The sequence below is a fragment of the Cibotium barometz genome, chromosome 29, assembly GCF_041138505.1.
Source record: "Cibotium barometz isolate CiBa-2024 chromosome 29, ASM4113850v1, whole genome shotgun sequence".
Taxonomy (NCBI): Eukaryota; Viridiplantae; Streptophyta; class Polypodiopsida; order Cyatheales; family Cibotiaceae; genus Cibotium; species Cibotium barometz.
This window is the reverse complement of record NC_141074.1, coordinates 8,048,555-8,066,295: the sequence shown is the minus strand read 5'-3', so window position 1 is coordinate 8,066,295 and position 17,741 is coordinate 8,048,555. Positions and strand designations below refer to the sequence as shown.

Genomic DNA, 17,741 nt, shown 5'->3' with positions numbered 1-17,741 from the left:
ATTCTGTAAAAGAACAATCACACATCATTCAAGATTGCAAAGAAAGTCAAAAATCTAAAGACAAAAAACTCAGCTAGGGAGATCATGCTTGGATTAGTTGAAAAGAATTTATCCCACCCTACTTGACAGCCTAGGAAACCGGACATCCAGGCACTATTAGGGAAGGGGTTATCAAATTAGGCTGGCAACAGAGATTCAAGAAAAGTAAAATGACCTCCACATCATGAAGAGAGATCGTTCCATCCTCATGTCCAACAGCCACAGCCTTTCCATCTGGGCGCCAACAAATAGATGTCACTCTTTTCTCTGCAGAAAACGGTGTATGAAGACATTAGGATCTTAAGAAGACCGTCCAGTTGATATCAAAAAACAATAAAAAAGAAGAGAAGTCCTAAACACCTAAAAACTTAACTTAAAAAACTGTAGCTCCCCTTTGTCGCCCTGCTTCACCCCCCCCCCGATCTGTGCACTCCAGCTTCAGCCTCTTCTGCCCACCTCCCCTTGCTGCACCTCCTCCCCCCTGCCCGCTTCTTCTTCTTGCTGCCCTACCCTGGCCAGCTGCCCGGCCTTGGTTTTTGGCCTTCCCCTTTCTTTTCCCGTTTAGCCTCCGCGTCAAAAAGTTTTTTATAGTGTTTAAGTCAGCCTTTTTTTAGCTCTGATTAGCATCGTGGCTAAGCTCTCTGTCCCCCTCCCCCGCAAACCATTATTTCTACAAAAGCCAAGCTTGTGACCCTCTTTGTGGAGGTTGAAAAAGACACCAAAACGACCCTCATTGCCAAAATCTTCAGGTCACATCCATCCCATCTCCAGACCCGTGATTGGGTACTTGCACCGTTGCCCTCCGACTTTGCACCTCGACTTCAAAGATGCTGGGGAAGGTTTCTTACAAGTGGACTTCAATGCTGAGGAAGGGCAGCATTCCCATTGGGCCCGAGGAAGATGTTCTTCCTACCATGCCTACTTGAGCTACAAAAGTGCTAACAGACAAAGAAGAAGAACGGAAGAGTTGCATAAGCACCATCATACATGAGTGATCAACCATAACTTATATTAACCCCCAGAACCCAAGCCTAAATATACAACAAATAAAAGTACAAATGGTTGTCTCGAAGTTACAAAAGATGTGCGTTCACATGAAAGCCCAAGTTGATGGAAATCATTGAGTTGTCTTGTTTGGCTCCAACTTCCAATGCACAGGTGAGGACTTGGCCACTCAATTGCTTGAATAGAACCCCACAAACTAATTGTTGTTGAATGAGAAAGCTCAGGGTCTAATTATATATATATATATATATATATACACACACACACCTAGATGAATCCAAGAACATGCCCAAATTCACCTTATAAGAAAGTGCAATTTATAACCTCATGGTAATCATCCACAAGAAAATAAAGCATCAACTCCATCATGCATAGTATAGACTAGATACTACGACATCCCCACTAATGTCATCAATGCCCAATAGTGGGTGTAGAACTTGGTTCTAATTATAGGCTAGACCCTCTATTAATAAGCTTATGCACAATCATGAGATGTTTGTTGGCTCAAATGCACTTAATTAAGCCTTAACATTGATGTTGTGATTTCCCACTTGGGCGCCCTTAGATCCGCTACCCAATTCAACCTTCTTGGCTTGCTTGGCTGGTCCAAGCTTTCCTATTTGGCATGTTCGCCAACGTTGCTACCTGCAATGCCATTGGCTTGGCTCCTGATGCCCAACCTATCCATACAATGCAAGTGGGTCGCAATGTCACTCCATCCATAAGAGACAATGGAGCAACCATACCACTGCCAACATGCCTTCAATCCCATCAACTCACTTTGGTTTCGGTTGACTTGAAAGTGTGCGCCTCAAAGACTCAGAGTTGATGAGATGCAAGCTGATAGCTTCTAATGCTGTTGCGGCTACCAATGCATAAGAGAACTTATGATACGCAACACACAAGCAATGTTGAAGGGAAGATTGCATCACTAGAAGTAATCGGTGCCTCTTACTTTAGCCTCAAAGCACACCATGCTTCAAAGGTCTAAGGTGCTTGGCCCACACAAAGGCTCCTTATCCCTCGTCTTTTTATAGATTTGGGGGAGCCACTTGTTTGAAGACAGAGAAACACGTGGCTCATAAATAGGAAGATGTGATAATGACTCACCCATGTGACAAGAATCTTTGGTAGCAACACCCGAAGGTGCTCCATCCACAGCAATGAAGAGTGAAGCCAAAGGACTACCAACTCGTGCATCTGATGTTGCACCGTCGGATGCATATACACAAGTGCTACTCTACCTTGCAAGGTATCACCACAATACTTGCAAGCGACACACTTGGTACTCAAAGTTACATGCCTATGGATGGAAATGGGTACCATCATTGTTATTTGTGGCAAGACACTGTAAGCTATTGCTTAATTATCTCGCAAAATTGCTTGAAATTTTGGCAATTGCTTAGGCCTAGAAGGCAAAAAGGAGAAGAAGAAGACGAGAAGGGAGAAGAAGAAGAAGAGAGAAAGATCCAAGACGAAGAGGAGGAAGGGGGTATGTTTCGTCCGCAAGTTAATCAAGGTTAGGTTAACCAAGGATCGAGAGATGTCACGTGAATCCCGCACTTCAATGCCACGTGGACATGTCTAAACAGAAGGTGTAGGACCTGGAGTGGAAACTAGTCCCATGTGAGCCTAGTCCGGGACGAGTCAACCAAGGTTCCACTCTAAGCGTCCAAGGTCACGTGTGCATTGTCTTGCACGTGAAGTAGTGCCAGACATAATGTGAGTCTCCCTCTGAAAGGATGTCAGATGTTTTGAGTGTTAGGTTTGCAACCAGACACCAGGCATGTGTAGGAAGCATGTAGTTTGCATGTAGGACGGGCCAGCCCTTCGGGCTACCCCAGAAAAGGGATGATATCGCTTGATTGGGCAAGGGGTAGGATTGTGCCACCCCAAGGGGCCTATGGAAGGCCCTAGGCTTTGCCCACCAGCTCAATGAAGGGCTGGGCAGGCTGTCGGCCAGTCCAAGGGGCTTGGCCAGGCAGCCAATGGGCCCTAGAGGCCAGCCCAGCCAGTCAGCCAGCGCCTAGGTGCTGCCCAGCAGCCACGCACAGCCTGGACACACAGTGCAAGAAGGCGGCCAGCATATCAGCTAGTGTGAAAACGCTGAAAAGAATTTATTTGCAGTACACCAGGTTGTGGGGATTTTCAGAACTGGCCGACCCCTGTAAGAGCCAGCCAACCAGCATATTCAAGACCTATAAATAGGCAAGGCATAGATCCAATCTAGTATCTCATTATTCACAAGGGGTTGCTGCAGTCCAAGGGCCAGGACAGCCAAGGGGAGTGCTACAGCCAAGGTGAAGAGTGCAGGTCAAGAACTAGATGTTATTTGCAGAATTTGAATCATTCTAATAAAGCAAATACACCATTCGTGGTGGGGGCCCTACAGAGGGTATTCCGGACCCAATATTGTGTCCACTTCTCTCTCTCTCTCTCTCTCTCTCTCTCTCTCTCTCTCTCTCTCTCTCTATATATATATATATATATATATATATATATATGAGCAAGTCCTTGGGTGCATACGATGCCCCGGGGGGCTATCTGATGTTATTGCTAGCACCATAGGTGTGAAGCAAGGATGCCCACTCTCTCCTACACTATTTGGGCTATACATCGATGAGGTGGCTGACTTCATTGGTCACGGTGGTGGGGACGGGGTAGACATCTCAGGTACCACAGTCTACATTATGCTATATGCAGATGATATTATTCTGGTCTGTGAGTCGCGGATGGGACTACAGCACCATCTCCATGCACTTGATGACTTCTGCACACAGAGGGGGCTTACAGTGAACCTTGGGAAAACCAAGGCTATGATTTCCCACACCTCAGGGCCGACGGGCCATCTTCACACTAGTAGCAGGAGGACAAGTAGAGGTGGTAGACTCATATGTGTACTTGGGGATTACATTTACGACTCTGCCAGGAAGATTTACTATGGCACAGGCAGCCAAGGATAGACTCACACGAGGGTAGACACCCGACTCCACTCCCGAGAAAGATGGACAGCTTCTATGCACGAAGCTCGGCTACAGGGAAGAGGACCCCCTCCCCTTCACCAAAGCATGGAGAGCCGGGAAAGACTCAACACGCAAGCGAGCACTCATCCTACAGTTTGCAGGAGAGACAGAGAGGGTCACCTTCATGAGGAAGAGGGTGATTCTACGAGGATTACAGGGAGGTCCCATCTATTTGGATGACGACCTTACAAGGATGCAGATAGAACACAGGAAAACATGCATGCCGAGAGTCCTACAAGCCCGGAAAGAGGGCAAGAGAGCATTCTATCGCCATGGCCGTGTCATCATCGATGGCAAGGCCACCGATTAGCGCCAGGCGGCCTATGGGACATCGGCTATGGAGGATCCAGATTCACAGATACACACAGCAATTTGGAACTGCAATGGAGCACTTTGGACACATCCTGGGAGGATGGAGGAGGTCATGGAGGGACGGGACATCATACTACTTACAGAGACGCACCAGAGCCCAGAGAGGGGGCTACCCAAAGTAGAGGGCTATCAGTGGGAGTTTACATATAGGGGGACCACAAGGCAAAGCACATCGAGAGGATCTTAAGGTATAGCGGTACTCTTCAAGCGAGAGCTACAAGAGCGCCTACAGGTGGTAGCACGTGACCAGGAGGCTAGATACATGTGGATTAGACTGCAACTCTCAATAGATAGGGTGTTATACATTGCTCTATGCTACTTCTCTCCTAGAGGATCGAGATATGCCATGACAGCAGAGAATGAGAGTAAAGGCGGGGAGGAGGACACAGGGCCATTGGAAGAGTCACCATATGCAGCCCTTTTAGATGAGATCATACACTACTCCAACCTGGGGGAAGTCCTCCTTATGGGGGACTTCAATGCACGGACACAGAGCCGACAGTGCGACATTTATGATTTCGAGCACCCCGAGGTGATGCACACACTAGAGGTGGAGGACACGGGAGCTTGCACGGTGTCAGAGGACATGGGGCCGGGTAACACCAGATATGGTCATCACTTACTTGAGCTGGGAGCGCGACACCATCTCGTTATTTATAACGGGATGAGCCAGTGGCAGGATTCAGGAGCACTAACATGCTTTCCACGATCTTGGGGGGGGGGGGGGGGTAGCACAATGAACTACATCATGGGGTCCATGGAGACCCCACAGGCAGTGACATCTTTCACCATCCCCCCCGTCCTATTGGTGCGGATCACACGTACCTCTTACTGTCACTGGCGAGCTCCACACCAGCACCCACACAGCCCACACAGCCATCGCATACAACTTTCTACTTCACCAATGACTTGGCAGACATATATGAGCATCATGTATATGACGGGCTATTCCAAATGGATCCCCTGTCACCTCTAGACACACTCACCACCCAGCTGTCTTCTCTACTACATACGGCCGCCACCCGCAGCTTCCCCCATCATACACACATTGCACACACAGATAGATCTGGGAGCATGCCCTAGAATCGGTGGTATGATGATGAGTGCAGAGAGCTATATGGACACCTCCGTGCAGAGAGCTATATGGACACCTCCGTGCCCAGAGAGCACTGGGGACCATTACACAGAGACAGGCGAGCTGACAAATGAGGATCCTCACACGCCGTAAGAGGCGTGCATATGAGGAGGCACAGTACTAGGATATATACCACCTACTCATGAGCAGAGATGCAGCCACTGCATGGCGCAGGATGAGAGCCTCGCCCTCGTACCCCGATTGAGGATCCACACACATGGCACACACATGCAAAGAGCCTCTACCATATCCCTCAACAGCCGCCCATACCACAGCCACAGGAATCCCGCCCTACCACCTCTACTTTCTTTACCGCCTCGATGGTAGAGAGAGCTATCCGCCGGTTACAGCATGGGAGATCAGCTGACCACACAGGTATACAGAGTGAGCATCTTATTTATGCAGCTGACACACTGGGACCCTTTGTTGCTCACCTCTTTAATAGGGCACTAGAGGAGGGCCTACCAGCTGAGTGGACTATGCACACCATCGTGCCTCTCCACAAAGCGGGAGACATGCTAGACCCCAGCAACTACAAGACTATCATGATTGGTCATACATTGGCCAAACTTTATGGCGCAGTGCTTGAGGCAGAGTTGAGCTCATATGCAGAGAAGGAGGGACTGTGAGCACCAGGGCAGGCTGGATTCCGACGAGCTTTCTCCACTATTGACCATATATTCACTCTGAGATGTCTGATTGACCAGGCTAGGGCGCGGGAGAAGAGATTATACTGCTGCTTTGTGGATTTCCGCAAAGCATTTGACACGATGCCACGAGAGAGACTCTTCCAGCGCCTACAGTCATTGGGGATCCCATCAGAGATGGTTTGGGGCATCTATGCTTTATATGAGCAGGTCTTCGGGCGCATACGATGCCCGGGGGGCTATCTGATGTTATTGCTAGCACCATAGGTGTGAAGCAAGGATGCCCACTCTCTCCTACACTATTTGGGCTATACATCAATGAGGTGGCTGACTTCATTGGTCACGATGGTGGGGACGGGGTAGACATCTCAGGTACCACAGTCCACATTATGCTATATGCAGATGATATTATTCTGGTCTCTAAGTCGCGGATGGGACTACAGCACCATCTCCATGCATTCGATGACTTCTGCACACAGAGGGGGCTTACAATGAACCTTGGGAAAACCAAGACCATGATTTTCCACACCTCAAGCCGGTTCGACGACAAGCCATCTTCACACTAGCAGGAGGACACGTAGAGGTGGTAGACTCATATGTGTACCTGGGGATTACATTTACGACTCCGCCAAGAAGATTTACTATGGCACAGGCAGCCAGGGATAGACTCACATGAGGGTATGCAGCTCTGGCCATGCTAGAGAGACAGTGTCACCAGGCACACTTCCAAGAGCCCCGCACGAAGGGGTGGTTGTTTGACACACTAGTCACCCCTGCTTTGATGTATGCTGCAGCAGTATGGGCACCTGGGCTCGCCACCTCCACATGGTCTCAGATAGAGAGGCCTCAGATTCTCATGCTCTCACGGATGATCCGCAGCAAACCCTCCGTCCCACATGACATTGTCCGGACGGAGTTTGCTTCACCTCCTATGCTAGTAGAGGCCCTCTTCCAGACGATCTGCTTCATACAGAGAATCAGAGATATACCATCAGATCGACTCTCACATAGAGCTTTTGAGGCGTCCAGGTAGCTCGCAGAGAGTGGAGATAGGAGATCAGGGTATTCACAGATGATACAGTGGCTCACTCAGCATGGTCTTGACATAGATCACCTGCCACCTTTCCAGTATGATATACATGCACCACACATCCAGCTCTCTCACAGTGAGAGGAACAGAGTCCTTCGGCAGGATTTATGGCAGCGATACACTCAAGAGACTTGGATTACACCCAATCAGCCTCTACCGCCGAAGATGCTATACTACAGAGATCAGTTTATGCGTATCTCAGCGGATGGATTCATACAGAGACTTGGATACATGGATGTGTACATGCCTCACAATGCCCGAGCCAGCCCTGACGGTTCAGTCTACAGCAGTTTCCAGCCCTGAAACAGTTGTTTGCATCAGTGTCCAGCCTTCTGTGCATCATCCACACATTCAGCAGTCATCTGGTGAAGGTAACACAGCATTCATATGTGTTTTCAGCATTCTAACAGTGTGTAGAACAGTCCACCTTCTTCTCCTTTGAGCCTCAGGTGTGAGTCACTCAACCATATGACACAGTCTGGACTTGAAGACAAGTAGACTAAAAGACCATCTTAGATAGTTTGTGTTAGATTTTTCCTTGGAGGAATCGCCCATGTCTTTCCAGCAAGAAATGTTTTTGGGTTTTGTCTTACGGAAGAGTCACCGGATAGTCTCTTGCTCGGATAGATGTAGACGAGGCCCCGAGTAGGATACTCTACCTTGTGTAGCATTCTAATAGATTGTAGTGGGTAGGGGTCTCACAGTTGGTATCAAAGCTTTGTTTAAAGCTAACAAAAAAGAAATTATTTTTATCAAAATTTTGTGAAGTAAAGTTTAGAAAGATGTATTCACATGATGAATTTCATTTATATTAAGGACTGGGTTCACCTGCGCAAAGCAACTGCACGAAATGTCATGGTTCACCTACGCGAAACGTCACCTGGCCCTCGGGAATTTTGTGCTCACTACTCATGTACCCGATTTCACTGTTCAGGTAGGTCTCTCTCTCTCTCTCTCTCTCTCTCTCTCTCTCTCTCTCTCTCTCTCTCTCTCTCTCTCTCTCTCACTATATTCACACCCTATAAGGGTTTCTGTTTACCTTCCAGTTCCAGTTTCATTTTCTAGGTGCCAGTAGTATCATCTTTATTTTTCATTTTCTGGATTTTTATCCAGACATTTTATCAGATCCACCATGATGTAACTTTTTGGTCTCATAGGTCATTATGGCCTTTTGAAGACGTTAATATAACATTTCATTTCTCTCTCTCTCGTGCGATTGAGCTTGGGTGGTCCAGACGCCCACGACCACGGAGGAGGGCATCCCAGCATAGACGGATGTTGCAGCGGCAGATTCGGATTATTCTTGCGAGGCATGCGAGACACCCAGTCAGGGTGCTGACCACACAGGATATTGAGGAGATCCGCCAGTGTCCGATGCGGCACATATTATGAGATGGAGGTACCTCCATAGTGTACCTTCCAGTTCCAGTTTCATTTTTTAGGTGCCAGTAGTATCATCTTTATTTTTTCATTTTCTGGGTTTTTTTATCCAGACATTGTATCAGATCCACCATGATGTAACTTTTGGTCTCATAGGTCATTATGGCCTTTTGAAGACGTTAATATAACATTTCATTTCATTTCATTTCTCTCTCTCTTATGGCACTGGATGGAGTTAGACATAGATTTGCATAGCATGCTTGTACTACCCCTTCAGCATATAGAGATGCATCTTGCCTTAGCACTCCATCCACATCCCCATCCCCCTTTATATTGTTTGTATATGGGCTCCACCAATCCATGATGATTCACAGTTGTATCCAAACACATGCACACTTTTTCTTTTCTTTCTTTTCCTAATGACCGGAAGAACACAGTTGTATTTTTTGTCTCATAGGCCGACTTTGGCCTCTCGTAGACGTTAATCTCTCTCTCTCTCTCTCTCTCTCTCTCTCTCTCTCTCTCTCTCTCTCTCTCTCTCTCTAGGTAGCGCCCTCCTCAGTCGGCTGCGCTTCTTCACCTGTATACCCTGCAGCGCCGCCTTAAGCCCTGCAACGTAGCCTTCAGCCCTACAGTACCACCTTCGGCCCTGCAGCACCACCTACAGTGCCGCCTTCAATCCTGTGCAGCCCTTGCTCTATCCAGCAGCACCGTCCCCCACTTTTTACTGTGTCGCCTCTGCCCAGCAACTGCGCCGTCTTCTTACCTACTGCCTGGCTGCGCCTCTTCACCTGTTGCTGTCCTGTGCAGAATTTCCACTTGCTGCTACAACAACACAGCATTGCCAGTTCTCAGTTCTGCTCTCTTTTCCCACCCACCCTTGCTCAGGTCCCCCAAGGCAGTAACTAGTAGGGGAAAACATGTCTCAACCCGTAGAGGGGGAACAAGATGGTGAGACAACCTTTCACACCCCCACGAAGGCACCAAATGCCTACCGCAGAAGACTAAGGGAAGGAATCATGTCCCCTGGCTCAGAAAGGATTACGAAGATGGCCCGACGAGATGAGGCCCTTTATGAGGAGCTACAGCTTCAAGGACAGAGATGAACACCATGTGACAAGAGCTTGAAAAGGAATGGACCGAGCAGATGCATGCCCAAAGGAAAGTGATATACGAAACGCTGAAGTAGAGATATATGTCCAATTGAAGGGAGAAATGCAAGCCCAAGTACAGGTTGAGATGGAATTAGCCCAAGCCTTGATGCACACGGAAATGAAAAAAGAGATGCAGAAATGGAAGGATGACATGCTCCAAGAGATTGGCACAACAGTTGCATCGTACGAAGGCACTTTGAAGACATGTATGGCTGACCGCGAAAAAGACATCACAAAAATGCAAAACACTTTGGAATCATGTAAGGCAAAAGTGGCTGCAAGTGAGAAGGAAATGCATTCATGGGCTGAAATTGCCAGTGCCACAAAGAAACAAATTGAGGAAGTCAACCCATGGATTGAAGTAGTAAAAAAACAAAAGGATACACCAGTCAATAAAGTAGAGGTGATGAATGCTACATTGGAAGAGGAAGCCAAGAGACGAGCGCGTGCCTTACATGTACGTGTAGTTGGGTGGGAAGATAAGGGAAATCCCCAAGAGGATGCAAAAGCTCTTGCAACAAAAATTGGAGCCACTGATGTATCCATTACCAGAGCATGGCGAGTAGGCAGAGATGAAACCAAGGCGAAGATATTGATCATCAGGTTTGGTGACTTGGAGAAGAAGAAGGCCTTCCTCTCCAAAAGGATGGCCCTTCAGGGGGAAAAGATTTATTTGGATGAGGACCTTAAACCGGCACAGATAGCACACCGGAAGGAACACATGCCGCGTGTGCTTGAGGCAAGGAAAGAGGGAAAATGGGCGGTATACAGAGATGGCCGAGTCATCATTACGGAGAGGAGGCCCGCTTGACAGTGCGCGGCCTATGAGACCTTGCGATTCACGGTGTGGAATTGCAACGGAGCCCTTAGAACAGATGCAAGATACTTTGAGGATACTTTTAGACACAGTGATATTGCTATGTATACGGAGACCCATCAGTGCACAAACAAGAGGCTTCCTGACGTCCGGGGTTATAGATGGGAATCAGTTTTCCGCCCTCAACCACGCACAGTGGGAGGAACCAGAGGATCTGGAGGAGTGGCGATACTTTATAGGGAGGAGCTTCGTGACAAAATACATGTGGTACATAGAGCTGCAGATAAGAGGTACATGTGGGTCCGAATATGCAGAGAGGGGCTCCGCGAGCTATATGTGGCGGTATGCTACTTTCCCCCAGCCCACCACTCCAGGTTTGCACCATCAGGAGAGTCGCCCTATATACCACTATATGATGATATCATGAGGTTTGCCAGCATGGGAGACATATTACTATTGGGAGACTTCAATGCACATACAGGCACAGAGCAGACAGAGTTGTATGATACTCAAGAGGCTATGTACCGGGAGATCACGGCAGAGGATGTAGGGTTGCACAGATCAGCACAGGATGAGGGGGAGATTACACATTATGGCAGGTATTTTCTCACACTCGGGAGTGCACATGGGTTGGTCATATACAATGGCTTATTGAGATGGCAAGGATTAGATGCTCTCACACTGTGGAACTCTAAAGGGGGAGCGAGCACAGTGGACTACTTGATGGGATCTCCTTCATTGATACCTGATGTGCGAGGTTTCACGATTTCCATTATGCCCATTGGCATAGCAGCCGATCATGCATACCTGAGTTTCACACTAATAGTAGATCCCCGAGAGATGGGCCAGCCACTCATCTACCTAGGTACACGAGATATCAGTTTACACATGAGACAGTTGGGGTTTATCGAGATGTAGTATCTGATGGCTTGTTCGCTTTAGACCCGCATAGCCCTCTGGACGAGATCACGAGAGGATTGGCAGGTGTACTACATGCATCAAACTCATATGCGTTTCCCTGCACTATTATCCCTTCCACCCACCCCCACAGAACAGTTGGTATGATGATGAGTGTCGTGAGACACGAGCACAGCTACAGCGTGAGATTGCCATTGGGTCTCACACGCATAGACATGCTAGGATGATCTTTCAACGCCTTGTGCGGAGGAAGAAACGAGCCTATCTGGCTAAAGTAGAGGAGGAGATCTACCAACTCTTCCTGGGGAAGGACAGCAAGAGGGCATGGAAGATGTTTCAGGAGAGAGAGCCTGGTACTCCGATTACTGCACCTGAGGCATGGCATACTTATGCTAGAGAGCTATATGATGCACCTAGACAGCCCCCCACCCCCCCTCCACTGGGAGCTAGACCGGCTAGCAGCACCTTTTTTACTATGCGGATGGTGCTAGATGCGATAGAAAGGTTACAGAATGGAAAGGCACAAGATCATGATGGGCTAGTTGGAGAGCACTTCCCATGTGCACGAGACACTTTGACTCCGCTCATCGTACATGTGTTTAATCGTGCCATTTGTGAGGGTTTCCCGACAAGCTGGACGGAGCATATCATTGTACCACTCTTTAAGAGTGGGGACCCCATGGTACCAGGCAACTACAAGACGATCATGATTGGTCATTACTTGGCCAAATTATATGGCTCTATATTGGAGTCGGAGCTGAGCCGATGGGCAAAGAGGCATGGTCATCGAGCACATGGACAGGGTGGCTTCAAGAGAAGATTTGGATCTCACCCGCTAAGAGCAAAACCGCGTGATCAGGATGGATATCATCAGAGTGGACACAGAGAGGACATGGACTAGCCCCCTTAAGCCCTTGGGCACGAAAATGGCTCATTACAAGAGCCATTTTCTACACCTCACCGGATGATTTTATCACCCGCCCGACGTACATGGATGTACGCCTATCACATGGGATACGTTGTGCCATTGGATAGATCTGGACCTCATCACACCAGCTGCGGATTGAGACAGGGCGATTTTTGCATCAGATCTTGGATGACCGCATTTGTCAGCTATGCTACCAGGAGGTAGAGACAGAGGAACACTACATTTGCCGATGTACAGTCTATTATGAGATCCGAGGGAGATATCACTGCCTCTTCCGAGAGGGGTTTGGGCCATTACGCAGGGTCATGGAGTTTGAGGATCAAAGATGCCTGGGATTGTTTCTACTTGAGCTCAAGAGACACAGAGAGACCCTCTTGGCAGACAGGAGGCCGAGCCATGATGTACCTAGACAAAGGACCCTGACAAATTTCTTCGGCACCAGCACCAACAACCCAGCCCACACACCTCCTAATACCTCCTCCATTGGGCCATTAGGGCGCTGACCACGCTCCCAGGGAGTCACCACTGATAGAGCAGTTATCTTATGTCGTGCTCGTCGGCCACGCCCACCAAGATCCTAACCACGGCATCCTCACCATCGCCAGATCAGAGCCATTATTGCTCGGCATCGGAGGCGCCTACCTTGCTTCTACGACCTCTCCATTCTAGACAGCCCCACGGTGAAGATACTTGATCTAAGGAGAGGGCAACACTTCAACTAATCAACATACATGGATCTACCTGATATACATTTTTCAGTATTTTCCAATATTTTCTACTCGGTATCATCTCGAAGTCTTACACTTCTGTTCCTATAACTATAGGACAATCAGTTTATTGTACTTTTTAGTCTCATTTAGTTGTTCTCTTTGATGAGACACCAACTTTAGATGTACTCTCAGTTTTGATCTCATAGGCCACTATCGCCTCTTAGAGACGTTAATATATCATTTCATTTCTCTCTCTCTCTCTCTCTCTCTCTCTCTCTCTCTCTCTCTCTCTTTGTGCACATCTCTCTCTATGTTGTGCGTTATCTTCGTCGCAAACGATTGCTGATTTTTTAACATTGAAGTTATTGATTCTTCCACCGAGCTTCCGCATGTTAGATTGGTATCAGAGCCTTCTTCAAGTGTGAAGATTAAGCCAGAAAACCAGAAAAAAAGAAATAATTTTTTTCTCACTCGTGTGGTTGGTTTCTAGACTCGGGAGGACCACCCCTGTCATGTGCATAAAATGCCATGGACATTCTCAGATGCTGGTCCACAAGAGGCAGCCAAAAAAAGAGTATAAGAACCAGAAGTTGGAGCACACGGTGTTGTTTTGGCAGTAGTGTGAACTTGGAGAAGGACTTGGATCCCTATCAGATGTACCATAGCAAAGCAAGAGCTGTCGGCTGAGACAAATAGGCTGTCGGCTGAACCAGAACCACGGCGGCTACAGGCGCATCACTTTTGATGGATATATGGTCCAGTCGGCCAGCTCTCCATGAAGTCCAAGAGACTATAAATAGCAAGTTTTGCTCCTCATTGTATTCATTCATTCCTTTATGGGATGGGTCATAGTTAGGGACTGTTTTGGTGATGCTCACCTTTTCAAGAAAACAGCCAAGGGCTGTAGATTTGTAGGTACCTTTTTGTACCATCAGAATATACTGAATTTCCAACATATCTCTCTCTCTACTCTCTCTTCATGTCTGCGTTGCTTCTGTTGGGTAGGAGGGAAGCTAGCCTACACACACACACACACACACACACACACAACCTCAAGCACATTGAAACGTGAGTGCTGGAAAAGATGTACTCAATAATGATATGAAATGAAAGTACAAGTGAGTACTAAAAGACCTAGGGCAAAGTGCCCAACACACGTAAGTGTATTCACACCGGGAAAAAACCTATGTCCAATAAAAGTGCTCGTGAGTAAGCTGGGTTCACACCTGAATTAGCCGGGAGTGGACATGACCAACAAACCCCCCTCAAGTGAATGGTGTGAACGAGTAGCAACAGGGTGATAAAGCTGTGAATGCTGCCCTGCACTATGCTCCACAGTAAGAGTGAACTGCAGTGCCAATGGAAAAAGCAAGCACTATATGATGGGGAAAAGGAGAATCCCTAATGTCATAGTGCTAATGCTAGAGCACAGTAGTACATAAAGGCATCACCAGAAATGCATGGCAAAGATTATGTGGACATCAACTGCATCAAATCAAGAGGCATCGCATAATACCCCCCTGAAGACAAGTACCAAATGCCAAGAACTGCATGTAATCCACATCAATGCTCTGTAAGTGCACCAGTGATAAGCATAAGAAGAGGTAGCAGATATACACGTGTAAAGGCAACAGGATCCAAAAGTCATGCCTGTGAGACATGCAGTGTAAGCTGCAGAAGTGATACTCATCAATGGACGATCCGATGAGGAAAAAATCAGCAATGGTAGGGCTGATAAAAGTAAAAATTCAGCAATGGGAAAAGCTGAAAATGGGGAGAAAAAGTGGGGGCTCGAGGCAGGCATCAACCAATGCTATGAGAGGATAGGTAAACTCTCAGCGATGCCATGATCAGTGGCATGTATGGCAAGTGTAAAGATACATAATCCCACAATGAATAATATACATGTGACATGTCAAAACCATGAGAGCAAGCCAACACTGGCCAAGTGTGTAAAAGGCACTCCCAGTAAACATCACATGTGAGAAAGTGACAATGTCAACACTGTAGAAACAATCCCGCTGCAAGGGAAAACAACATAAAAGGCATCTCGATTCTCCAGTAGACATCACATGAGAGAAAGCGTCTAGCATAGACCAGCATAAGGGTCAACAAGCATAAGTGACCATGAGGCATCACCAACTGCATGTGGGCAAATAGAATCCCCCCCTGAAATGCATCTGCCAAACAATGCATACCATGGAGTACAGACTATAAAGCATAGTCATCAAAAGTAATGGCATCAGAAGACATCTCTACAGGCAATGAAGATGTAAGTGTCAAGGCTGACACATGTGTAGCCAAATTGGCCTGATCTGCACCTATGGAAGAAGATGCCAGCTTCTTCTTTTTTTCACTCTCAATATGCTTCCTGCATTCCTCTATGGTGTGCCTTGTTTTACTGCAATAGTTACAACGCTTTTTCTTTTCAGGCTTGTCCTCTGTCTTGGGAGGATTCGATGGGCTAGGTTTAGGCCCAGATCTATTCCCACGAAAAGGAGCAGCCATTGCTGACTCAGCAGACATCATGTTGTTCCTGTTGGAACGAGATTGCTCTTCTCTGAGCAAGAGTGTCACAAGGTTGTCAAAAGTGACCGCATTAGGTGCATTGCCAGCCAACAACCGCAAAGTGGTGCCAATGTCTGATAAGAGTCAGGCAAGTTGCGCAAAACTGTCTAAACAAGATAGCTATCTGTCAAGACCTCATCAATGTTAATGAGCTGCTCTCGTAGGTCCTTCACATGCGTAAGGTACTGATCGATAGAGTCATCTTCAAGCATGCGGTCAATCTCAAGCTTGCCCCGAAGGTAAGCTACACGAGCCTCATTGCGACCTAAATACGCTGCCAAGGTATCCCAAGCACCCTTTGCAGTGGTGCAAGAACGAATGTGCGGAATGATATGCCTGCGCCACGAGAGAGCAATCAATGCATGGACCTGAGCATCCCTAGCATCCCAAGTACGCTGCTGCTGAGTAGGAGGAAGACGAGGAGGTGGACCTGCAGAAGGATGAGCGGAAATCACTTCACCTTTCGCTGGAGCAGGTGCAAGAGGACGCTCCTCAATGCCATCCACATACAACCATACATTTTTGGCAACCAAAACATGACGCATCATATAAGCCCACATAGGGTAGTTGTCCCCATTGAGCTTGTCCTCTTGAGATAGCATTCCAAAGAGGTCATTATTACTATTGGCCATGATAGGACAGCAAATCTGTCACAAGTCACCACGAGTATGCAATGTCCAGCAAAACCGTAAGAATGCAGGAGATAAATAGCAAGATAACCAATGGACTGAAAGGGAACTCCCTTCACCACGAGAAATACATATGCATGTTCCAAAACTGCAAGTGTTCTGCACGATGATGCAAATCTGTCAAAGTGTCCACAATGGCATACATATACTACAGCAAACCACAAATGTATACATGTGCCGTGAAAAACACAATCAGCTGACACCTGTAAGAGTTGCAAATGCTCAAATCCTAGCAGATCAAATGTAAATTGGTCGAATGCTCCAAAAATGGAGCTCAATGTAGAAAAGCCCTAATTTTTAGGCAACCAATTAGACCACATCTAAACTGGATCTGCACCTATAAATTTGCTAATGCGTTTGTCACCTGTACCAAGTGCTACAATGCCCAAAAATTGAGGGAAATGCCCCAATGCGAACCAAATGTGCCTGTAATACCCAAAAGTTTGGGGGAAATGCCCCAATGCCAACCAAATGTGCCTATAATACCCAAAAATTTGGGGGAAATGCACCAATGCCAACCAAATGTGCCTGTAATATCCAAAAATTTGGGACAAATGCCCCAATGCCAACCAAATGTGCCTGTAATACCCAAAATTACCTACAAATAGTGCCAATTTTTGCAAAATAGTACCAATTTTTGCAAAATCGAGTCAATTTTTGTAAAATCCCCAAATTTCTAGTGCAATTATGCACCAAACCTGCTGAAATCAATGCCAATGTGTGCCAATGTTGCAATTGCAGGCTCAATGGTGAAAAGCCCCAATTTTTAACAGGCAAAATGTGCAATTTCAAGTCAGAAAATCGCAAATCCCTCAAACCTTGCCAATTTTGGGTAGATCTCAAGGTGAATCTGAAGTTGCTTTGGGCAATGCAGAGCAAGTACACAAGTGCAATCGTACGATACAAGTGCAGGTACGATCGTACGACGGTACAGGGAGGCTGTACGGGGCACGGTACAAGGAGGAGACGGCGACGCAAGCAACAGCTGCCCGTGAGAGCGACGGCAAAGGCGACGACGCTCAAGGCGGTAGGCTCAAGCGGCGGGGATGGCGTCGAGGCAGGTACAGGCGTAGACAACGGCGGCGGCACACGACAACATCAAATCTGGACAGGGGGCGCCAGATCTGGGGCGGCACAGGCAGGGGCGACGGCACACAGGTAGACGACGCCAGATTTGGGGCGACGCGGGCAAGGGCAACGGTGCACAGGGGCGACAACAGCGTCAGATCTGGGACAAGGCGACGACGCAAGGTATAGGGCGGTGCT

General features: G+C 47.6%; 1 protein-coding gene across 1 annotated transcript in view; it reads right to left on the bottom strand.

Moving 5' to 3' along the window:
• The window catches only part of APC4 (Transducin/WD40 repeat-like superfamily protein), a 76,020-nt gene that overhangs the window by 36,589 nt on the left and 21,690 nt on the right, over positions 1-17,741 (bottom strand). The window contains exon 3 of the mRNA XM_086822824.1: positions 215-306. Coding sequence (XP_086678950.1) covers positions 215-306 — 92 coding nt within the window. The remainder of the gene's footprint in view (positions 1-214; positions 307-17,741) is intronic.